The sequence below is a fragment of the Carya illinoinensis genome, chromosome 15 (assembly GCF_018687715.1).
Source record: "Carya illinoinensis cultivar Pawnee chromosome 15, C.illinoinensisPawnee_v1, whole genome shotgun sequence".
In the NCBI taxonomy this organism is placed as follows: domain Eukaryota; kingdom Viridiplantae; phylum Streptophyta; class Magnoliopsida; order Fagales; family Juglandaceae; genus Carya; species Carya illinoinensis.
This window is the reverse complement of record NC_056766.1, coordinates 46,686,097-46,711,687: the sequence shown is the minus strand read 5'-3', so window position 1 is coordinate 46,711,687 and position 25,591 is coordinate 46,686,097. Positions and strand designations below refer to the sequence as shown.

At 37.2% G+C, this 25,591-nt stretch overlaps 2 protein-coding genes across 11 annotated transcripts in view; one reads left to right on the top strand and one right to left on the bottom strand.

The window, feature by feature from the left end:
* The first annotated feature begins 4,458 nt into the window (after positions 1-4,458).
* LOC122297522 lies at positions 4,459-8,197 on the top strand. 4 transcript variants are annotated; one of them, XM_043107613.1, is made up of 5 exons: positions 4,460-4,631; positions 5,922-6,290; positions 6,744-7,228; positions 7,307-7,538; positions 7,647-8,197. In XM_043107613.1, exons 2-5 carry the CDS (start codon positions 6,014-6,016, stop codon positions 8,117-8,119), a joined length of 1,467 nt encoding a protein of 488 aa, XP_042963547.1. In that variant the 5' UTR covers positions 4,460-4,631; positions 5,922-6,013; the 3' UTR covers positions 8,120-8,197. The 4 variants fall into 4 exon arrangements, with proteins under 4 accessions (XP_042963548.1, XP_042963547.1, XP_042963546.1 ...); XM_043107612.1 differs by having other exon boundaries at positions 4,462-4,631; positions 5,970-6,290; XM_043107614.1 differs by lacking the exon at positions 5,922-6,290 and having other exon boundaries at positions 4,459-4,631.
* A 1,114-nt stretch (positions 8,198-9,311) lies between these two features.
* The window catches only part of LOC122297520 (zinc finger CCCH domain-containing protein 13-like), a 35,133-nt gene continuing 18,853 nt past the window's right edge, over positions 9,312-25,591 (bottom strand). For all 7 annotated transcript variants that reach the window (XM_043107607.1, XM_043107603.1, XM_043107604.1 and 4 more), the window contains 8 exons: positions 25,308-25,368; positions 25,119-25,217; positions 23,635-23,729; positions 23,168-23,281; positions 13,535-13,602; positions 11,603-11,713; positions 9,978-10,209; positions 9,312-9,581 (listed from right to left, as the gene is read on the bottom strand). In XM_043107607.1, the coding sequence (XP_042963541.1) occupies positions 9,471-9,581; positions 9,978-10,209; positions 11,603-11,713; positions 13,535-13,602; positions 23,168-23,281; positions 23,635-23,729; positions 25,119-25,217; positions 25,308-25,368 (891 nt within the window). In that variant the 3' untranslated portion in view covers positions 9,312-9,470. The remainder of the gene's footprint in view (positions 9,582-9,977; positions 10,210-11,602; positions 11,714-13,534; positions 13,603-23,167; positions 23,282-23,634; positions 23,730-25,118; positions 25,218-25,307; positions 25,369-25,591) is intronic.

Here is a 25,591-nt window from a genome sequence, read left to right as displayed (position 1 = left end):
GCCTTCTACTTTGATAAACAAAGGATTTGGTGTAATCTGATTTCTTTTCATGTCTAAAGTTTTAATATAATATTTGATTGATGATATAACATAAATTAATCTTATATTTTTAATATAATTTGAATTTTGATATTAACTATAAATTTTAATTTTATAACTTTTTAGCCTAAAATTATATAATCTTTTTATTTGTAAAACTAGAAGTTCTGATTTAGGTGGTTAATCCGTTTGGCATCAATTCTTAATTTTCAAAATCAAAGGGGTTTGGTTGTACAAAATGTCCAAAACCAAATTGAAATAGACCTCCCTAATCAAGATACAAGAGGAGGGGGTGTGCTTCCCAACTAACACTCCATTACTACAAGAAATTATATTAGGTTTTGGGAGAAACCACCCATTTTCTGCAATGAGAATGCCGTCTTAAAGATAATTATTTGTAGTTTGTTGTATGAATTTGGGTACAACCATTGGAGGTAGTGGTTGGTGGTGCATTGCAGTTTGTTGCCTTAGTATGTTCATAGAAGATATTGGTGTCCTCATCCTCAAAATCTTCAGTTAGGAAAAATGAAAATATTGTGGGATAAATGGCATCAACTAACCTAAATAGGCGATGACTGGATTTATTCGTACTTGCCTGTGATTGTGGGTGGAGTCCATGCATTGATGAACAGTGAGATGAGATGGGTAAGATCTAATAGATCTTAGGATAATAAAACTATAGGTACAACGTGTGTAATCATTGGAGGCATTTCGACACAGCAGCACTTGGTGACCATGCTCAGGCTAAAGCCACGTGTGAGAGTCAAGTGCTAAGATTTTTATTACGGGCATTGTACCAATAGATCGGCGGCTAAGGAATTGTGTGGCAGAGTACATGTAAACAATCGATGATTGGAAAAAGATAAATATAAACATAACCGGTGGAGAGAAAATGTTAAATAAATTAGGAGAAAAATCTATAAACAAGAAGGTGCCGGAACGAAAAGGAGGGGAGCCAAGGCTCCATCCGTCTCTCTAGTGGAACAATATGACAGAGAGGATAAGGGTCTCTTTTTCTTTTTAAAGAGAAGTGGGACTTACTATCTCTAGAGAGAAGCAAGCTCTTTACATGCCCAGTTTGTCCATTTTGAGTTGATCCAAGCTCCGTCTTAAAATTCTACCAAACATTAAATTCTGCAAAGCAGTGATGCTATTGCTGGTTTGCTTGGGTATATGGTTTTGCAAAATGCTCCCATAAACTAATTTTTTGAAATAAAAAATGATGGTGCTAATGAGAAGGTGTAGCAAAAACATGGGAAAAACAGAAATTTCCAAATGGAGTCTTCTTTCTAATTGTGCATGTGCGAAGACTCATGGCTATTTTGGATATTAAGAATGTCATAATAAAATAGTTTGTGAATAGTAGTGAGGAGTTTGTGAATAATAATGAATTAGTTTGAGAATATCTTATAATAGTTATGCATCCAAACAGCCCTCAGAGTTTGACATGATGTAAGAGGCATTGTGTAAGAGGCTGTTATTTAAGAGGCATAAATGAGGCACAAATATCTTTTCTCGTTATTTATTACAAATTAAATAAATATATAAAATAAATGCTGAAGTGTTTTTTTTTTTTTTTGAAAAAGATGGATTTGAGTTGAGTGCGTGACTGGATCCCAAACTTTGTCTCACTGATTGTCTGTCTCTAGACGGCAGAATTTTAATTCATTATTCCTTCATAAGGGATCAATAATGTTGTACATTATGTCCGCAATTGAGTAAGGGTGTCAATTATATGATTGATCTGCTTCAATAATGTAATTATCATATGATTCTTCACATTATTATCCTCATTTGCTTCCTCGGTACTCACATGCACACGTCAATCCTTTTCACCGAATGTATCATAATTTCAAAAAGTAGAATTTTTTGAATTCTAAGCATAATTTACTGTCGTCAAAACAAGCCAGATATTTTACAAATAATATAGTATTGAGACTAAATCGAATAGCATATCAAAGCAATAGGCTTGTCAGTTCAACTTCAATTCACGATTACGCTAGTTGAGTTGAAAACAACACGATTATTAACCCACGGCTGGTTATTGCATCCTCCCTCCATTGTAGTACATACTGTTGTATTATTTCCGATCTTCTAGAACATATCTATACTCTTTTGTATACAACACTTAACTACCATTAGAGAGTTGTTGAGATAATTAATAAACAAGTTGAAAAATTCTCAGAACTTTGCCCAAAAAAGTTTTGATAAAAGAATCAAAAGATTTGTTAAAACTACCAATATTGGAATTGATAGGGTCTTTGAATCGCATGAAGGAAGAATCGAGAGCTTATCAAGTCAACATTCCTACCAATAAATGTCGCACAAAAAATATTCCCAAAGAATAATAAGGAAAAAGAAGAGTGAAAAGAAAGGTTAGAATGAGTGGAGGCCAAAAAAAAAAAAAAACAGGAGAATATATGTAGATGGGTGTAGCTTGGGATTCTGAGTCGTGTGGTGGCAATGGGGTAGTTAGGAATGATTGGGGTGCCTGGGGAGTTGTCGTGGCTGCCTTCTACCATTCCTATGAATTATATGAGGCCGATCAAGTGAGAGTCATGCTGGGCTACTTGAGCATTGAGGTTGAGTCAAACTTACAGATGGTGATAGAATGGTTAAAAGCGTAGTCCCACCATGGTATCTCAGGTAAACATGTGAGCAGGTTTTCGAGGTGAAAGACTTTAGCTTCAGTCTTTCTAGCATGTATATTGTGAGATAAGTCAACCGGCGGATAGCTTGGCGAAGGATGGAGTACACGGAGTTCATCGAAGTTACAAACAATGTGCTGAGTTAGCACGCAACGTTCAGGGAGTGCTAGCACCAGATCGTGCAAGAATTTCCCACATTAGATGTCAATGGGGAAGGGAGCTCAGTAAGGCTCAATGGTCGGTTTTGTTTATTTCTATACTAGTAGGTTTTACACAGCTTTGTTTTGGGATTTATCGATTAATCTTGTAATCTCGTTTTTCCTCCGTCTATAGTGAGTATTTTATAATAGAGAAATAATATTTACAATTATAAAGTATACAAGCACTGTATATATAATCTTTTAAAAAAATGAATAAATACAAAATTTATATAAAAAAAAATTAATTTTTTAATAGTAGACCCAACATTAGAATGGAAAAGGTTGTGGCAACTATAAATCTTTTATAATTAATTTATAACTCGTTTTATAAATTAATGTAATTGTGTCATTTCATTAACAAAAATAATTTTTATTTTACATGGCTACCCTCCACTTAAAATAGAGTCAACTGTTAAGAAAGAGTTGGAAAAAAATTGTAGTTTTATCATTTCCATGCTATTGCTGTAAATAATAGAAATGAGTATTCGCCTAAATTAGGAGAATTCCTACCAACTCTAAATTTATGTTAATAATTAATAAAATAAAATAAATATAGAATGCTTATTAAATTATTAATCATCATTCTTTAGTAAGAGGCAATCTTAAGATAAAAGAAGAGAAAAAGTAATCCATATATAGAAAAATGCGTTATATATATATATATATATACACACACACTAACAAAGCACGAAGAGCGCTTGACAAAATCGTGGACATTCCTACCAAGAAACATTTGTGGTACTAGAACTTATGTCTTATCAAGCATGTTATCTACTTTTAAAATGTTACTCACAATATGAGTTGGGTAATACCATACCTATTAACTCTTTTATAATTAATTTTCAATCAACCAATGGTCTATTACAATCATGTTACGCAATTAAAAATAAATCTTAATATTAGAAAACTACCCTTCATTTCATATAGTGTTGTGAAAATAATCGTAATTAATTATTTTCTTAATTTTTATAATTTGGTATTATTTTTGTGGGCAATATTTAAGTATGAGTTATTCTATTTTTAAATTATTGTGCAAAGCACAACATCTTCATTAATTAATGAGTAACGATATCCTTATATCTCATTTAATACTGTTTCATAACCAAGTTTTTGTTTTTTCTTTTTACTCTTTGAATATGGATTAAAAATATTAAAACATAGTCTTCTTGTATAATCTAAAAAAAAAATAATTAATTAATCAACTAAATGTAATCATAATTTAATTTAAAATAAACTTAATTTTATAAAAATTGATCTTTTTTTTTTTTTTTTGCTCTTTAAGACAATTTTTATAAAATCAAATTTATTTTGAATTAATTTATATAATTAGATTGGTTGTTTGAATTTATTTTCTTATAAATGTAAGAATGTCCAATTTTGAAATTTTTAATTTAGATTCAAATAGAAAGGAAAAAAATATCTGAATAATAAAACAATAATAAAAAAGATTGTAAAGATATTTATTTTTAATAGGTTATCATTAACCTTAATTATAAGATTTTATGGAAAACATTTAAATTTTAAAATTTATATAATTACTGTCATACACGGTGGTGTATTTTAATTCGTCATTCTACTCTATTTGGGCGCTTCTCGTTATTTTATTTTTATTTTTATTTTTAAAAATGAGGGACAAAGAAACCAATAACCTAGAACGAAGACATTACCTAGCTCGTTTTGATTCTGATTAGTAGTACCAGTGAAGTAGATCGACTGGAGGAGAAGGGCTCTGGGCTTTCCCAAGGTATACAGCAGCGATCTTGTTCAGTTTGTCTTTTCTTCTCAACCTCTCGTCCATATGATTGTTTTATCTTTTGCTTGTATACGATCTGTAGTTCTTAATAATTCTTCTCTTTTGGTCGCTAAGAAAAACTGTGAAAATGCAAGAAAAAAGGGAAAAAGAAAATGAAAGTTTATATTTTTTGTGTGAATTTTTTTTTTTTTTTTTTTTTTTACTTTCTCGAGAATATGCATAACCAACATCAAGTAAGCCAGGTGATTATGTTTGGCTGGGCCCGACTTTTAGGAATGTCAATGATTCAGAGGCTTTTGCTCTTTGCATCTTCCTACATTTTCAACCGTGATGTTCAGAATATGCTGGCCCTCGTTTTTCTGTCCCTCTTATGATATTTTCGTTCTTTTTATCTTGAATTTTCGTTTTATTTTTAATTTTCTTTTCTATTTTTCCTGAATTTGCATTATACGTTATTGGGTTGCTTAAAACCGGTCAAGAAGAAACGCCACAAATTTTTTTATAGGGCAAATTGGCTTTTAATAATAATTAAAAAACTAGCTTTGGGTTTTTGTTTCCTTATCAACTAAATTGACATAAATATGATCTTTTCAATTAAAAGATTGTGTTTCATGCTTTTCATTGTTATATTCGAACAACCCCTTAAGTTAGTAAGTAAATAATATATGGATATCTTAACGTTTGCTGGTGTAGACTCATGGTTTTTCATTTTAAACATATTCAGAAATGGGCCCCTTCGTTTTGCATTGAATATGTGTTATTCCCTCCTTCGTGGCCCCTTTGAAATTTACTGTAGGATCAACTGGTCTGGCTTTTAGTTGCTGTTGTTTACTTAAAGAACTGAGATAGCAGATGCTTTTCTCTGAAAAAATAAAAGTGAAAAATATGATTCACGCTATGAATCGAATACCTGAGAAATATCATTCAAAAGTCAGTCATAAAGGGATGTTGTTAAACTGTTTGCCTGAGAATCTGAGTTACCAAAAGATGGTTGTACAGAAACGGACACATTTGTTTGGGTTCTATCTTGAATTCTTTGAGATTTGATTATCTTTCTTTTACTTGCAGCTTTGTTTGTCATTGTAACAATTAATAGAACTGGTGACTCATATATATGGTGAACAATAATGATGGATGCATAGTCTTTCTTCGTTCGTTTCTCTCCCCTTTCATTCCTTTTTCCTTTTCGACATACGTGCCTATCTTATGTGTTTTTGTTGTTGTTGTGCCTTTGGGTGCTTTGTCCTCTTGTTGATATTCATTTTTTTTTTGTCATGGTAGAGAATTGGAATGATTATGGTTTTCATTGTTATTTTGGAATGACGACAGTTCGGATCGAATTATTCTCGGTTGATATGTTTTGAGACATAAGCATGTCTATTGATCCTAGTGCACCAATGAATTTTGTGGACGAGGATGCTTCTTCAGGCTCTGGAGATGATGTTAACGTGTTAGAGGGACATAAGCGTCAGTCTGGGATGCCATCTAGTTCAGGTCGTCGGAAGAGAAGTCGAAAGGCTACTGGTGATGCTATAGTGGATGCCATGCTAGAAATAGCAGCTGCTTCAAAAATGAGGGCAACTGCAATTATGAAGAATGGCGACCGGTTTTCTATTAGCAAATGCATAAAAGTTTTGGATGATATGAAAGGTGTTGATCAAAGGATCTATTTTTTCGCTTTGGATTTATTTGAGAGCCCCAGTTCCAGAGAAACTTTCATATCTCTTAGAAATGAGAAACGGTTGCTATGGTTGCAGGGCAAGTTTGCTGCTTCCTCTAGTTGACTGGATTGAGCCACCTTGTTGGCTTCGTTCTTTCTGGTTCCAAAGTTATAGTTTGTGGAATCAAGAAGACTCTTAAGGAACTTTTGTTTGTAACTAATTTGACTTTGTGGTTTATGGCTGTTACTTTAATATTGTTGGTTTTGTGGTTTATGCATGCAAGTATTGTTTGAGCCTCCTTGTTAGTTTCTGTAAGGTTTGTTACTATAAGGTTAGTTTCTATTTGTACATAATTGAAATACTGCCAAGAGCAAGTAATTGTGTATTATGAACAGGTATTGTCTTGCATTGCACGTACTGTATCTTTAATTTATTTTTTCAGATACACCTGCTGGCATGGATGACTTTGACTTGGAATTGGATGAGATGGAAATAATTGCAACAGCTGCTGGCTACTATCATTATAATAGTATAACCAGGCAGCCTCCTCGTATGTTATCGCCTCGTGGAAGTGGTTTCATGAGTGAAGTGCTTAATGGTCATGATGATGGATGTTGTGAAATGTTTCGGATGAACAAGCATGTATTTCACAAGTTATGTGACATTCTTCGACAAAGAGGCATGTTACGAGACACATCTGGGGTTATGATAGAGGAGCAGCTGGCAATTTTTTTGAACATTATTGGCCATAATGAACGTAACAGAGTAATCCAGGAGCGGTTTCAACACTCAGGTGAAACCATAAGTCGGCATTTCAATAATGTGTTGAAGGCAATCAAGTCACTGTCACGTGAATTTTTGCAACCTCCTCAGCTCACAACTCCTCCCGAAATCCTTGGAAATAATAGATTTTATCCATATTTTAAGGTTCAGATTGCTCTTTCTTTTTCTGCTTTCATTCATATGAATCATACAATGTCATTGAACATGAATTTTTCCTCTCAGGATTGTATTGGAGTCATTGATGGCATGCACATTCCTGCACATGTCCCGGCAAAAGATCAGTCTCGATTTCGCAATAGGAAAGGTATTCTATCGCAAAATGTATTGGCAGCTTGCACGTTTGACCTGCAGTTCATATTCATTTATCCTGGTTGGGAAGGCTCAGCTGCAGATTCTCGTGTATTGAGGGCAGTCCTTGACGATCCAGATCAGAATTTTCCTCGCCTTCCTGAAGGTTTGACCAAACAATGTTACTTTTCTAATAAAAATGCTATCATATTTATATGATAGTCTTTATTAACATCAAAAGTGGAATGATTGAACGAAAGATTTTATGTTACAGGTAAATATTATCTTCTTGACTCTGAATATTCAAATAGGGAAGGATTTCTTGCTCCATATCAAGGAGTCCGCTATCACATTCATGAATATAGAGGTGCCAATCAATTACCCAGAAATGCGAAGGAGTTGTTCAACCACAGACACTCATATCTAAGGAATGTCATACAAAGATCTTTTGATGTGTTGAAAATTCGATTTCCCATTCTCAAACTTGCCCCTCAATATGCATTTCATATACAAAGGGATATAGTTATAGCTGCCTGTGTTCTACACAATTACATCCGGCGTGAGGAAAGAAATGATTGGTTGTTCAGTAGTGTTGAAGGCTCATCTGTGGATGAATCCCATGATTCTGATCAACAACCAGATATGCAGTTGGCTTCTCATATACAGGAAGAAGATGCTTTTTCATCACGAGAGTCAATTGCGGCTGCCATGTGGGATGACTTCATAAATAATTGGGATGAGTGGTGACCGTTGGAACTAGCAATGAGTGTGCACAGATGTAATGAATATCTTATGAAGGAATGGTACCTATGACTTTGTAGACAAGCATCTGCTCTCTCTCTCTCTCTCTCTCTCTCCAAATATTTTCTGCCTATATCCTGCTAAAACTATTCGAAACCTTTGTGCATGTCGCATGATGCAAATAATGGTCGTGTCAAGGTGTCTATTATCCCTCTGACGCAGGTTGGAATGCGTCTGCCTACGATGAAAGTATACAATGCTATTTTTATAATTTTTTGGCCATATTTTTGGGGCTGTTCTAATAAATTTGCAGTCTCAATTCATGTTGTTTCGAAATATCAATGATGATGGTGGACCGTGGTGGTGTGCTATATAAAAAATAACTCAGGTAAAGCACAGAGGACAAATCCCTAAAAAATGTGGGATGCGGGTCAAAGTACATATTGTAGATGTTGCAACGCTCATGATGATTTGTGCTTATTAGTAAACAAATTTCACAGATCTTCCAAATCGTAGTCTCAAGGGAGGGTGTTATTTTTTGTTTTTCTCCAATCTTCATCTGGGTTATGCATGATGAGCTAGGCAATTTGCAGATAAATCTAGGTTATGCAAGTATATATCGTTACCAACATGGCTTGCCTAGCCACGGCATACAAGCTTTTTATCAGCGTACCCTGATAAGTTTTATTTTATTATTTTATAAGTATAAAATATAATAAGCTTATATTTTATTTTTCCATATTATTTGTAGGATGTTACTGAGGTTTTGTTTGGTTATATAATTGAGATAAGAAGAAATGAGATGTTTTGTTAAAAGTTGAATAAAATGTTATTATAATATAATTTTTTAATATTATCTGAGGATTTGGAAAGGTTGAATTGTTTATATTATATTTTGTATAAAAATTTGAAAAAATTATAATGATTATATGAGATGAGACGAGACGAGACGAGATAATTTATTTTTTGTTAATAAGTTGTTTTGGTTGCTTAAAAGAATGGTTGCTTAATAAGATGAGATGAAAATTAGCCCCGAGTTTTGATGAGTCCAAGCTCTGACTGGTGCAAAAGGGCTCTATAGAATTGGGAAGGAACGAAAATGATGATTCGACAAGCTGCAACCCCATTGTAAAAGGGGTGCCAAATACCATCATCTCCAAATACCATCATTGCCCAATATATGTTCTTAGAAACCAGGTTTACCCATATACATCCAAAAGTTTAAATTAATAAATATAATAAGCATTTTCATAAGTCAAAACTTGCATCAAATACGAATAACAAACTCGTTCAACGCATCAGATCGGGATTATATAGTTCTAAATACATTGTGACGGCAAACATTAAGAGGACTTAACTAATTCATTGACAGAAAATGCACCCGAGCAAGTGTGTATTCTTTTCCAGCAATCCAAACGCCTGTTTGTGACCACTGCACATCTTCCCATCCAAGATTTTCCTCCAATACCTATTTAAGCAGAAGACTTGACTAATATATACGAAAAAATATAAATGTTCTACTTATAAAATATATATATATATATATACACACACATATATACGTGTTCTATTACATATAATTTAGATAAAAAAAAGAAAATGACCACCCTAGCTATATCTTCCACATTTCTTGACATTGTCACTGAATTATTAGAAAGATGCAAAAATATTGTACACCAATTCACTGGAAGTGGCCCCTAACAAGAATGTGAAACCACAAATGTTCATGTTTATACAAAAATGAGATAAATAGTCAAAGAAGGGGTTTATGAAACGGCAGATTATTATCTGAAATCAGACATTTCAACAAATTTCTAAAAAATATAGCAGGGAAGTCCAAATGGACAAATCGATTGAAAAGTACCTCCAAATATTCAAGGGGAAGTGGGATCCCAACCGATCGCATGACTTTCTGGGGAAGAGGCTTCTTACAACGAGACCATCTAAACACATCAATCGCCATGTTATCATAGTCACTTCTTTCACCATTTGCGGCATGCGAGTGATGATTCTGAGACTTCTCTGTCTCCATGTCATGTACCTGAGATGCCGCCATAGCTTTGACCACTCTTTCTCCAGTGAAACAAAGCTCATACCTTCAGATATGAACTCAAAAAGATAAGAAAATACATGATAGTCACTCATAAAAAAAGAAATGCATGACAATCACCACGTAGAATTTAAGCCTCCAGCACCTCAAAAGTCAAAATTTCAGAAATGTGTCTGCATAATTATAAAAAAGTACAAAGGCAAACAACAGAAGTAATAACCTTTTCTGACTATGGGAACAGAGTAGGTAACATAGACATTTTCAAAGAAACTTCCAGCCGGATGGGTATCCCCAATAATTAAAGCATTCTACTTCATTAATTTCTTTGAATTTCAATTACTATTTTCAAATTCAATGATAGGTTTTTTGTCTCATTGGCATACTTTCACATTCAGGTTCAACATGTTAAATGGGGTAAATATTAAGGATAAAGAGTTGAATTTGGATGCGATGAATGCCACTAACATTGAAAAACAATGATTGGTACCTGAAAAAATCCATCCGGTAGAATAACCCAAGATAGGAATGAAACCAAGATTTCTCCCTAGGGGCCACATATTATTCTAAATGAAATTTAATAGAATATATATTTTGTAGCAATTGACATATGATTAAAATTGTCAACTTCCTACACAAAAAGAATGCCTTGCATGGAACTGTTCACGCTAAAAATTGTAATACAAGTTCATGCACATACAAATTTTTTTTTTACACAAAGTCCACAAATTGAAGCATGATTTTGACTAACTATATTAAATTCAACTAAATGCACCCAATTATGTAAAAATAAAACTTGACAAGGGTATCTTTTTCCTCAATTTATCAAATGCTTTTGAATATAAAAACATGTATCAAAACTTTATATTTTTAATCTTTTTTCTTTCAAATAGAAAAAAATAAAATAAAAAAATAAAACTTACAAAAAATGAAAGCTTAAGGATCATACCTAACTACTAAAATTTTTTATTACAATGTTTATTAGTTTTTGATTGGGAAAAATAGCACAAGTCGTGTGCCATGTGTGATGCATCTGTAAAAGCATGATGGCAAGAGTGATAGGAGGTAACATAAGTTTCAAAGGAAGTTTTTTATATGTGAGAGGAGTTTTATCAAAAGGTTTCAAAGTGAGAAAATTATAAGATACAGGAAAGGATGAGGGAAAATGGAGATGATTTTTTAAAAAAAAGGATTAAAGACTCTTCCCATTGATGTCAAAGAAGGTAACAAGTACAGCCTTTTGTTCTGAAGGAAGCCTGGTTGTTATTTGCAATGATAAGGTGTTTGGGGGGGGGGGGGGGGGGGGGGGGGGAGGGGAAGAGCTTAGTTTTTCTGTTTCTTCTCAGTATTCATGGGGCCTCACGGACTCATCCCTGGACTAGGAATTTTAGGTGACTTTACTCCCAGCCACAGCCATCTGGGTAAGCATTTATTAAGAATACCTGCGTGAATGTGTTTCTAAATACAAAACTTCTCCTTTCTTCAATCGTGCAGATGTATAGAGGGGTTTTTTCAGACCCTTGTCAGCAACAATGCTTATACTGTACTTAATCCTGAAGACATCACAAAAACATATATGATTAGAGTAGCAATCATTTAAGAATTAAGGGGCTTAAAAATATGAGCAGGTGAATGTAGACTATATTCTCGAAACACAAATTTAGTTTCCTTGTCCCTGCGATTGACGTTATTAAGTGTGGCTGAACAAAACATCTATTGCATTAACAACACTGAAAAGCAGATAAATCATAGCCACCAACAACGCAGATGAAGTCATGTACACCCAGACTGGACATGCATTTTTACTTGAGAATTCCAGTGGACACAAATTTATTTTATAGGTAAAAATTTTATTGATATTGAAAGAAGAATAGCAGTGGACACAAATATTGAAGTGGGGATATAAGAGAAAAATGCATTAACAAACTTTTAATAAATACCACATTAATATCAAGAGCATTGATATATACTATACTCCTATCCTACTTTCATCCCACTTTATAATTGTGGCACTTTCCATCACCCTTGGATCATCTCTTGACCTCTGTTTAAAAATAATTCAAAGGTTGATGGGTACATTGGGTAGTGCCACCTCATCATAGTGGGATAAGAATGGGATGAAGGTGTAATATATAGAATTTTCTTAATAGTAATATCAAACCAGCTTCTAGGATGATATGAAACATAACTGCATGTGAGAGCGGATTAAAAAGCAACTGGACTTAAAAATGTGAAGTATATACATATATATATTGTCAAGTACTTCAATCTTATAACAAGCATAGAGAGGAGCGTCCCAAGTACAGAAGACGTACAAGGAAAAAAAAAATCTCAATTAGGTAGAAGCAAAGAACATCCATATTTTGTTGAAAATTCCTAAAATCATAGAAGTTCAGGATCTAACAACCTGAGTGAAATGAAATATTCTTATTTAGTACCTATTTGTTTTAAGATTGATCCATGGCTAAGCAAACAACATCCATATTTGTTTTGCTTATTTCTTTTTCTGTTTATCATATTGCCATGTTAGAAATATTAAATTCTAGTCAAACACCCAAACTTGTGAGATGGTCCTAGTTGAATAATATCGGAAAGATTAGAGTTGGAAATTCCCCAATAACTAGGAAAGTATACATCATTTCAAACATGAGAAATTGATACTCATCTATGAACAACAGTAGTTCATATATGAGAATCAATTTCTCATGATTTTAATACATCCAAATTTTCAACATCAAGACAGGTGATGAAATATGCTTTATAAACATAGGAAGAAAATGGGTCACAACAATATATTTAAACCAAGGTACTCTGTATTTTCTTTAATGGAACCTAGATGCTAGATGCTCTGCAAAGGAATGGGCTCCTACTCCCAATACATCCCCCCCCCCCCCCCCTTTGGGCGGCAGGAAGTAACTTTTCTAAGTACCTTATAAAAAAAACTTTAAAAGATAAACTTCTAATCGGTTTTCTAAAATTATGGGGGATCTTCACAAAAGAAAAACAACAAAAAGCACATGCAGATACACACACACACACTGACACAAGCACAATTTTTTTTACACCATACAAACACGTCTTTTATCCGATTCAACCCCGGGCCTAGTGCTACATGGATAAGGTAAATCATCAAAAGCACAGTTATAGAATAGATAATAATTTCAATGGATATATTTGTGTGTGTGTGTGTGTGCAAATGCATATGTTTGTTAAAAACAAGGCTACATAGCTCCACCTTTCCCAGAACACCAACAACATACAAGTTTCAAGAACATAAATATCTGCATTCCCCATGTGCATCTCCAATAAATTCATGACAAAAAAAAATAGATGTGTGCGCGTGTGAGAGAGAGAGAGAGAGATTTTAAGTGTACCAAGGCTCATTGCAGAGGTTGTACTGTATTGTAACTTCTCGTACATATCTTTGCTGCCGCAATGCATTCTAAGGAATAAAAACCACGATGAGACTGATTACGATCCATAATTTCGATCTGGAAAATTCATGTCCAATAATTTGTATTTTAAAATTTATATTTTGCAACTACGCAAAGTCAGATATCTGCTGTTTGATGATGCTACCATGCTTTATTGCTCTCCTTTTATACTGAACAGACAGCATAGTCTATTATCCTAGAAACTTTAGGCAGGAGACCATCTTCCATCCCTTCTTGCCTTACAAAGTTGTTTTAAGGATCTAAGAGCTGTTTGACTTCTTTCTTTGTTGGCCTATCTAGGTTTCATTACAATTTACAGAACTCCGTGTGTATCGCTTAGTGTTCTAGAAGCTTTGCCAGAAGCGAGTAGTTGCTTCCCAAGTAAGTTTGACTAATGATTTCCAAGTTGCCATAAAAGCCTTGTTGACTGGAAGGTCTCAAACATATTTTTCAAGTACAGATACTTTTGTTAATGATCAAGTGTACTTGGGCTATGCCTATTTTTCCAGTATGAATAAAATCTTTTACATATAAAAAAGGACATTTGTTGACGATCAAGAGAAGTGAGAGACATAATTGAATTTCACGGGAGGTATATGCCCAATACACCTAAGAGAGAATAGAGCATAAAAGTCCTGGGAAGTAAAGCTAGACAGACATAGGCTGTTCGCCATACACAGGTTTAGCCTATAGAAAAAGAATGCCTTAGGTCTTCAATATTTCTTGTAGCGCTTCAAAACTGCAGTCATTTACTTCCCTCCATGGACACCACGTTAAGTAACTTATGATCATCTTCCACAAGCTCTCTCTACAATGGCTCACTAACCATCCCTTCCAGCATGCCTAAAGGTCTACCACTCCTCTAAGCATCACCCAACTAAGCCTAAACAAGATGAGAACAGCTTGACATAAAGTCCAAGGTACGTCACAATGAAGTAACAGATGATCCACCAACTTTCCACCCCGCTTAAACATGCAACACCATTCTACCACCACGATAGGTAGCCTAGATTGTCCAAAGTAAGGATCTTCCCAAGTGCAGCCTTTCAAACAAAGCAGGTGTCTTTCAAAGGAACCTTGCTCCTTCAAATGATCTTCTATGGAAAAGTACAGTTGTCGTGAAGGGCTAGTGCATTAAAAAAAGGACTTCATTTGAAATGCCCCTCTCTTCGATATGCTCCAGTGCATTTTATCCACCCCACCTAATTTCAATTGCAGAGAATATAGCCAAACAAAGGAGGTGAAGGGGTTGAACTCCTAGTCCTGAGCTGCAGAAACAAACTCCACTTCATATTGAAGATTTCCATTAGAAATTTTGTCTGCTACTGATGCATTCTTCTCCCTAGCAGTGTTGTACTGGTCCAGGAAAGCCCCTTCAAGAGGCTGGTCGCTGCACGATAGATCATCCCAAAACTTTATCAGTCGTTTTTCATTTACACGTCATATGTCATGTACTTGGAAACTCATCAAATCTCTTCAGATGTTTTTTCACAAACCTGTCCCATAACTCCCAATCACTTCATTTGAGCACCAGCCACCCCTATAGCTATGATAACTCATCTCTATCACAGCACTATCATTGACATGGCGCTAGAGCCACTTCCCTAAAGCTCTATTTAAAGTGACCAATCTTCTAATACCCGACCGCCTATAGAAATTGTAGGAATTTCATCTCACCCTCTACAGCCTCATTACCTCGAAGCTCTTCAACATGATTAGCAATGCTTGAGAGAGTGCCTTTTGATTTAAAATATACCCTACCTCCCCTCAATAATTTTTTTTTATAAGTAAGAAAGATTTTATTAATCCACGTAATTAGGCAAAGACCGGGTACACATGGAGTATACAAAAGAGAGCCTACTTACAAACTATGTGATACGAAAAGTAGTGTAAAAGTCATTAAAACTCATTCCATTCAAAACAATGGAAGAAGCCCAAAGCAACAATGTATGAACCTCCCCTCAATAAATAAAAATTCTTTCTTTTTTATTAACAAGTACTCTTTTTTTTTTTATAAGTAAACAGTAGTATTAATAATAATAGGCATAGCCCAAGTACACAAGATGGTATACAAGAGGTAAGATCTATCTAGGTAGCTACGGTAGTCACTAGAAACTCATGTACATTTAGGCCATTAAAGTCTATAGCTAGCGACCACAGAAATAAAGTGCTGAAAAAAAAGATACAAAGCTCCTCCGTTGTCCTCTCCTTGTCTTCAAAAGTTCGTTCATTTCGCTCTTGCCAAATGCACCACATAATGCAGATAGGTACCATCTTCCACACAGTTTTGATATGTAGATCTCCCCCCGGCATCGCCCAACTGGCTAATAATTCAACTACTGACTTCGGCATCACCCAGTTTAACCCTACACGACGGAATACTTCACACCACACAGCTCTAGCTGTCTCACAATGTAGCAGGAGATGATTCACTGACTCACCAGCTCTCTTACACATACAACACCAATCAGTAATGATTACCCGCCGCTTCCACAGATTATCGGTAGTCAGAATCTTACCCAGGGCTGCTGTCTAAATGAAGAACAGTGATTTGGGCGGTGCTCTATTCCTCCACAATCTTCTCCATGGAAACGGAGCATTCGGTATAGCTGTAAGGGCCTTATAATAAGAGCAAACCGAGAAAATACCCTTACCCGTATATTTCCACCACAGCTTATCTTCATGCAATCCATTCGGCTTCATAGAGTACACTAGGTTGAAAAAATCTGCAAAACTGTTTACTTCCCAATCATGTGCTGCTCTATAAAAAGTGACGTTCCAGTGAACATGGTCCCCTGAGCGAACCAAAAGGTCCGCGACCGAAGCTTCTTGGTCACAAGCCACTTGATATACACAAGGAAAAGCGTCCTTCAATGCCTCCTCCCCACACCAAATGTCCCTCCAAAAACTTATACGTGTGTCTTCCCCCACCAAAAGTTTAGTATGGTTGGCAAACAAACTCCATCCCCTTCTTATTTGCTTCCAAATCCCCACTCCATACGATCCATTCCCCTCTCTAGTACACCATCCCCCCCATAGGCTGCCATATTTACTGTGAACTACTACTTTCCATAAAGCTTCCGGCTCCATATTATATCTCCAAAACCATTTCCCTAGAAGAGCCCGATTGAATTTTCTCAAGTTCTTTATCCCCAATCCTCCTGAAGAAATTGGTCTGCAAACCATGTCCCATTTAATTAGGTGAAACTTGAATTCATCCCCCAAACCACTCCAAAGGAAATCGCGATACAGTTTTTCAATCCTTGCCGCCACCGAAGCTGGAATTGTAAACAAAGACAGAAAATAAGTGGATAAGTTAGAAAGAGTACTCTTTATCAAGGTCACCCGGCCTCCTTTCGACAAGTACAGTCTCTTCCATCCAGCCAATCTTCTCTCTATTTTCTCAATAACTGTATCCCATATAGCTATGGCTCGTGAAGCCGCCCCCAACGGTAAACCCAAATATGTCATAGGAAGAGTGGCTACCTTACACCCCAACGTGTTAGCCAACTGTCGAGATCTACTCACATTCCCAACTGGTACTAATTCTGATTTATCAAAATTTACTCTCAAACCTGATGCTGCTTCAAAGCATAACAGCAACGCTTTCAGAGTTCTAAGTTGTTCTTGATCAGCCTCACAGAAAATTAAAGTATCATCAGGAAAGAGTAAATGAGAGATTGAGATAATGCCCCTATTCAGATCACCCACAGAAAAACCAGCCAACAAACCATTGTTAACTAGAGCCATTAACATCCTACTCAGGGCTTCCATGATGATAACAAAGAGGAGTGGGGATAGCGGATCCCCTTGTCTTAGACCTCTCGAGCTGTTAAAAAAACCTTCTGGACTGCCATTAATCAAAATTGAGAATCTTGCTGTTGAAATGCACCATCTAATCCACCTACACCATTTTTCCCCAAATCCACACCTCCTCAATAGATAGATAAGAAAGTCCCAATTTACATGATCATATGCCTTTTCCATGTCTAATTTACAAATAATCCCTGCCATACCGGATTTTAATCTACTATCCAAGCATTCATTGGCTATTAAAACCGAATCCAGAATTTGACGACCCCTAACAAAGGCATTTTGTGGCTTTGAGATTATCTTACCAATGGACTCTCCCAACCTGTTTGCTAGTACCTTTGAAATAATTTTATAGACCCCGTTAATGAGGCTAACGGGCCTATAATCCTTCACTTCCACAACCTCGGTCTTCTTCGGAATTAATGCAATAAAAGTCGTATTCAAACTTTTCTGAAATTTCCCAGACGAGAATAATTCCTGGAAGACATTCAACAAATCCTCTTTTATCACCTCCCAACAAGTGTAGAAGAACCCCATCGAAAAACCGTCTGGTCCTGGCGCTTTGTCTTTCCCCATTCGTCTGATCACTTCGTATATCTCCTCTTCCTCGAACGCTCTTTCCAACCTTGCTGCTGTCTGCGGCTCAATGGAATCAAAAACAAGACTATCCACTCTAGGCCTCCATCCCTCCCTTTCTGTAAATAATTGTTCATAGAAATTCAGCACGTGTTCCCGTATCACAGGGGCCTCAGTACACTCTCTACCATTTATATTCAGCATCTCAATGGTATTATTCCTCCTATGAGAGTTTGCCACTCTATGGAAAAATTTCGTACTTCTATCCCCTTCTTTCAACCACAAAGCTCTTGATTTTTGTCGCCAAGAGATTTCTTCACAAGATAATACCCTTTCCAGCTCTGAAGTCAATTCTGCCTTTCTTGATCTTTCCTCTACGGTGAGAGCTCGACCTTCATTGATCCTATCAAGACCCTGCAATTCTCCCATCATGACTTTCTTTTGCTCCCCTAGATCCCCAAAAGATTGGGAATTCCAAAGTTTTAAATCTTCCTTTAAAGCCTTTAGTTTGCCTGCAAGTATATGAGAGGGAGTGCCATTAAACTGATACGAGGACCACCAGCTCCTTACCCTATCCACAAAACCCTCGCTTTTAAGCCACATGTTTTCAAACTTGAAGTACCTACGCCCACTTTGAATGCCTCCGCCATCCAGTAGAATTGGAAAGTGATCTGAGTATAGACGCGGCAATCTTCTTTGACAAACCTCTGGATACTGACATTCCCATTCTGGCGATATTAAGAATCTATCCAACTGTGACCATGTCTGACTATTGGACCAAGTAAATGGGCCACCGATAAGTGGTAAGTCCACCAAATTCAACTCAAAGATGCAATCAGAAAACTCTGTCATGGCTGGACGTATACGACTATCCCCTGATCTTTCACTTGGGAACCTTGTGATGTTAAAGTCCCCTCCTATGCACCACGGGAGATCCCACCAACTGTGTACCCCCGCAATTTCTTCCCAAAGTTGATGTCTGATGGTATCAACATTCGGTCCATAAATTCCTGCAAAAGCCCACAAAAAGTTATCTTCCACCATCTTAAGAGAGACGGCCACCGTATATTCCCCTATGAACTCCTCCCTCTTCATCATCACCCTTTTGTCCCACATCACAAGAATACCCCCCGAAGCCCCATTCGAAGCCAAATAAACCCAGTCCACGTATGGGCAATGCCATACACTTCTCACTATTTTTCTGGTTACCAGTTTCAGCTTGGTCTCTTGTAGACATACAATATCCACCCGCCATTCTCGTAGCAAGTTTTTTATGCGAGAGCACTTATTATTCTCATTTAGCCCCTGAACATTCCACGAGACTATTTTTGGCTTCATAAAGAAACAAACGTACCCTTCCCTTTGACCCTATCGCGGCTTGAACTACCCTCGTTCAAGGACCAATCCAATCTCTTAAGCTCCCTTCGTTTCTTGGCTCCTTTATTTTTAGAATGCGAATGGCCCACCTCTATGGCCGTGAGAAGAGCCAAAAACTGTTCTTCATAGCCTACACACTTCATACCCACTATCTGTTGAATGTCTTTAACCTTGTTGAATACCCAATCCGACATCTCACACTCATTTGGTAGAAGACAGTCTAAAGGAAATGGACTCTTGTCCCCCTACCCTTCACACTGATTATGGCCTTCCCATTCCACCATTGTGTTCATTATCTCCACTCCATCTGAGGTGGTTTCAGATGAAATACCAGGAATCTCCCTTAAGGTCATCGGCTGATTTAATTCTTGAGAGTCAGGGACCATTATTATTTCATCACTTTGAGCCGTAGGATCCTCCCTTAGGATCTCCGAACTGTTCTGTCCCCCAACAGCAAGTGGGAAAGCTCTCGGGATATGCTGTTTTTCGATTTCCTCCAAGTTCTCTTCATCCCGTTCGAATCCGTGTTCTAAGAGAAGGTCCAGGTGTTCTCCCTCTGAGCCATGCAACTCCGTTTGAGCGAAATACTCCACCATACTACCTATCGGTAAGTTCTGTGCGTAAATATCTGGGAAAAGAACCGTCGGAGGCTGAATCTCCTCTTTTTCCTCCACACGATGCGGTAAAATCTGCTCCACCCTTCTCGCCGGCGATGTCTGTGATGCCGGCAAAACTTTCGTCGTCGTTATCTGTTCAGCCTGAGTTTGGGTCGACGTAGACTTCTGTTCTGCCGATGTATATGGGTCGGGTCTCGGGTTTCGAATCCGCCAGGTTTTTTGAGGTATCAGATCGTGAGATGAGGCCGGGTCATACGGCTTCCTGAGCGGGCCTTTACCTGTGGGCCCCTTTCTGCCCAGATGAAAAGGCCTCGTGGCCCTAGCTTCCTCCCCCTCCAGGCCCAGATCCGGCCAAAAATAAGCCTGCCCCATTTCTTTCTTTAATAAGCACTCTATTTTCCTATGTAAGTCTAAAATCTGCGTTTTTGCTTCCCACAACAACTTCAACGTTTCCCCATCAGACACGCCACCTAGCTGTCTGCTACTACTCTGCCCCTGGACCAGGCACGTCTCTCTGTCAGGGACCTGACCCAACACCATACCTTCTTCATTTTCAGTACGCTGCTCCTTCGGCTGCTCCACCATCAGTGCCTCCTTGTAGGACAAAGGCTGTGACTGCACCAACCACTGCTTGCCTATCGTCTTCTTCCTACTGTCCTCAGTTTGCACTTTTCTCCTTTCATCAACAAAATCCCACAGCACCTCCCCCATCTTAATCCACCCACTTCCCTCTTCCTCTGGTATGAATATGAAGTTCCTCCTCCCACCAACTCCATACTCTACCACTGCCAGATAACGACCTCTCGAATTTAAACACCGTTGAGCAATGAAACTACTGCTGCCTTCCCTTTTTGAGGTATAAAATTCCTTTTGTTCTTCCTTTGAACAGACCGCCATGGCCTTTGCCAACCACTACACCGCTAATGGACCCAGAGCTATCTTTGCCACCATCCTCCAAGTTTTTTCTGTGATAACCACCCTACCCCCCTCCTTTACGAGAGTAAAGCATTTTGAATCAATCACAACCTCCTTACACCACTGCATAGCGTATAACAAGAACCTAAACTAAGCACCGCCGTGAGAACCGTCGTTAACTACCCCAACTAAAGAAACTGAAAAACACTAACCATCACAGGAGAGAAAGTGTACGGAGAGAAAAAAGTCTTTTGACAGTACTCAATAAATACAACATCTTCTATTAGCCAATCATCTTGGCCTTAAAATGATTTCCCAATGGTAGGCCCAAGTACATCATCAGCAATGAGGAAACCTAATATCCCAGGATACCGACTTGGCTGCCAACATCATCCACATTGCCAATTGAAAGTAAGCTAGACTCAGCCAACTTAATCTTCAAACATGGTTACATGAGACAGCTTTGAAACAAAGAAATAAGAATCACAAGAAGAGCAAGTGATCAGGATTTTCCTCACAAAAAAACAATGTGTCACTTGCAAATAACAAATCTGAGATGAGTAAAATCTCCTCAGTCCACATCCTCACCAAGAAGACCTAAAGATGCGGCTGTAATCATTCTACTAAGAACCTTCATTATGATAACAAACAGCAAGGGAAGACAACAGATTCCCCTATCATAATCCAGGTGAGCTATCAAAAAAGCCAGGGGAAAGCCGTTCACCAAGACTAAAAAGCGGACTGCAGATATATATTGAGTTATCCAGCTATACCACTTCTCCCCTGAAACCACACCTCCTAAACATATACATAAACAAATCCCAATTCACAAAGTCACATGCCTTTTCTAACACTAACTTGAACAAAATACCTGACTCCCTCAATCCTATCCTGTTGTCCAGTCATTTGTTTGCAAAGAGAAATGAATCCAATATTTGCCTTTTCTAAGTCTAACTTCAACAAAATACTTGACTCCCTCAATCCTATCCTGTTGTCCAATCATTTGTTTGCAATGAGAACTGAATCCAAGATTTGCCTTTTCCAATGAAAGTATTCTAGGATTGGAAATTGATTGTCTCAAGCGTCAACTTCAACATATTAGCCAAGACTTTAATGATGATGTTGTATACTCCGCTCACAAAAGTAACAGAACAATTAAAGCCCCAGATGAATCATTAAAAAAGGGTTATCTAATGAAAACGCTCTTTCACAAACATTATGATGCTTATATGCCAAGTGAAAACTGCAACTACCTTTTCATTAGGAAAAAAAATTACTTGCAAAAAACATATTCGAAAAAAATTATGAAGGCACATCATTATGTCATCTTTTGATCTATTTTACATTTAAATCTTCCAGAAAAGTGATATAGGATATATGCAGTCAAAACCACTTACAATAAAGAAGTGGAAGATGTGTAAGATGTGTAAGATTTCCACCATTGTGTGTGATACCCCATATGATGTGTAAGGGTAGGTGGTGTATAGGATCCCATATTGCTTGGAAAGGAGGAGTTCTTGCTCTTTATTAGGTTCCAATGGGGCTTCAATTGTATCATTGACCAGTCCTTTTGGAGTATAGGCAATGTTGTTTGGGCCTTCCATTGGGGTGTTACAAATGGTATAAGAGCCTATCTCAACTAGAAATGTGGGACTTAGGCTATGCCACCAACGATGGACTAGCTCGACGAGGATGTTGGGAATTTAAGAGGGGGAGATTGTGATACCCCATATGATAAGGATAATAGTAGGCGGTGTATAGGATCCCACATGGGTTGGGAATGAGAAGTTTTTTCTCTTCAGTTCCAATGGGGCTCCAATTGTATCATTGACTAGTCCTTTTGAAGTATAGGTCATGTGGTTTGGGCCTTCCATTAGGGCATTACAATGTGGGATCGCAATTCTTACACAGCCTTTCAATTTCAGACTTAGTGCCACTATCTAATTGAAAAATGCATTTGATATGCAATAAAGTAATCAACAACACCCAAGAATCTTCTCATCCATAAGAAAATTGTCTAAACGTTGTGTGTTCCTTAACAGCTCCAAATCCGAATCTCATTTTAATTTCAAACCACCAGCAACTCTTCTCAAACTATCACTTGTACAAAAAGAAGATATCCTAGTCTACTGGATGCTTGGAGATATGAGTCCCCAGACCCCCAAATATAGATACGTTTTAAAATGAAAAAGCACAAGTTATTCAGCAGCATAAAAAATGATGTAAAAAGTAAAAATGAAATAGGAAGGTTAGTTTAAGAGGTGGTCAGTGATACCGAAGCAGCAGCCCTGGTAGTAATTGTCCTCTCAACAGCCACTGGAGCAAGGGTAGGCTCCACTGTTGATGTATGTGTGAGACAAGGCTCAAGATCAATGGTTCCACCTCCTTTCTGAAATCAGAAGGAAAAAAAATGAACAAAATATCAAGATTGTGTATCAGATTAGAAAAATATATTACAAAGATCCCATTTAGATAGTCAAATGAAACTAACGGTAAATCAACAAAACAATTCCATAGATCTATAAAATCAAATCATCTTACCGACTGGATAAAAAAAGATCCATAAAATCATCCCTGAAATTAAATAAGAGTGCAGCAGAAATTCCACAACTACTTCCAAGAATAAACAGTTCTTTTATAACTAATAATTATTTCATTAAAAAGCGGAAAAGGCACATTATAAGTACGACTTCCAAGAGCCGGCAATGAAAAAGACAAGACTCTAACTAGATGTTTCTATACCTTCACGATGCAGCATCGCTCAACACGGTAACTACAACCAATTGCAGCACCCCAGGCACGTGAACGGACATTATTTCTCAAAGTGGAGATATAACCTAATAAAACATTAGAAATGCAATATTAGAATCACATGAACAAAGCACAAGCAGAATTATTTAAAAAAATGCGAGTAAATATTGCAATCACAGGAAAAAGGTAAAAGATGTCTAATTGAATATAAGAATCCAAAAAAAAAAAACTTACAAAAAATCATGAACATGCTCATAGAGTATTAATTATTTAAGTACCTCCTCTAAAAGCCCAACCACAAGGCTCTCATCCTCTCAAAGATCAAAAGGCTTACAGCAATTTTAGCAGGCCACTAAATTGAGTATTCAATTACATTTAGAATTCTTCTTATGATTAAAATATTAATGTAGGAGCAGCAGAACAGGATTTGTTTGATCGAAGGGTTAGAAATTGCCAATCTATCAGATGTTGCAATTCGCACAATGAGAATTAGAGCTCAAGAACTTCCTTAGTATCTGATGTTATAAACCTCTCTCTTTCATCATCCTCTGGTTTCCATCTACTTTTTTCTTCTTCCCTACTTAAACTTCTGCACTTTCCACAACCACTACAAACTAGCGTATCAAGCTTCCTGAAATGTCTATTACAACCTTAAAATTCTTTTCTTTTTCTACTTGAGATGAAAACCTTAAAATCTTTATCCTTACAAATTTATGGTCAACTTATGAATTCTCAAGCAGCTTAATTGTATGGGTGAGAGGCGGGGCACCGGCCCCCACCACCCAACGTCCACCGCCCTGGCCCTGCCTAGGCAGAGCGAGCAACCCCACCCTCAGGGAAAGCGCCAAGTGGGGGCGGGGGAAAGGCTACGCCCAAGCCCACCCCCCTCCGCACCCCACACCCCCGGGCTGGGCTTATATATAAATACACACACGCACACGCACACACACATAAAATAAATAAATCCGTTACCAAAACGACGTTGTTTTGGTAACAAATTCCTCTGCTGCAGCAATGCCCTCTTAGAACCTCTCTCCCTCTCACAGTTGCCTTGGTGGCACGGCTCGCATCCCAGCTCCTCCTCCTCCTCATCTTCTTCTTCTTCTTCTTCTCATACTCTCCCTCTCGCAACCGCCATCGGTTTGCTCCAAGTTTTTACCAGTCATATCAAATTTAGTTTTCTTTTTTTTTCTTTTTTTTTTTTTTTTTTTTTTTTTGGTTCTGATTTATTGTGTATTTTTTCTTCTCTTTGAATTTTTTCCCAGCAGTGACTCACGGTGGATGAGGGGCGGACGGAAGGACCAATGGTCCACCCGGGGGCAAAAACCCCCCTCCACCCATAAGGGGGCAGGGTGCAGGTAGCACCCCTACTTAATTGAGTAATGTCAAACTTCAATGGATGACAGTGCCTACAGTATGTGTTGTCAACCATTCACTTACACAGGAAAGCAAGATAGAGTTGAACATAGACTTACAATCTTGTGGAGGTAACACTCTGATGGTAGCACGCAACTCTAGAATAGCAGGTGGAGGAGGAGAAGCTGTGGGGCGGCAGTAACCTGTATGCATGAGAACTGGAACAGAAATAAACTTCAATATTAATTTTCACATACCACTTCAATGATTTATATAAAAAATACAAATGCTATCATCTCACCACATACCAGCAACAAGATCTGAGTCATCAGTGTATATATCTGTCCCCCACAGTTGCCCACCTCTGACCTGCACATTATGACATCAATAACTCAATATGAAGATACAGCATGGCCACCAGAACCATATGTTCAAGTTTCAACCCCAAAATACATAAAAGAAATAATGGAAGTAAATTAAAAGAAGAATCATAAGCCAAATTGATCTAAAGCTAGTAAATGCCAATTGCTACAATGACGTATTCTTTGGTTTCTAGCAGTGTTGTTAAAAGCATGCTTAAGTGAAAAGCGCT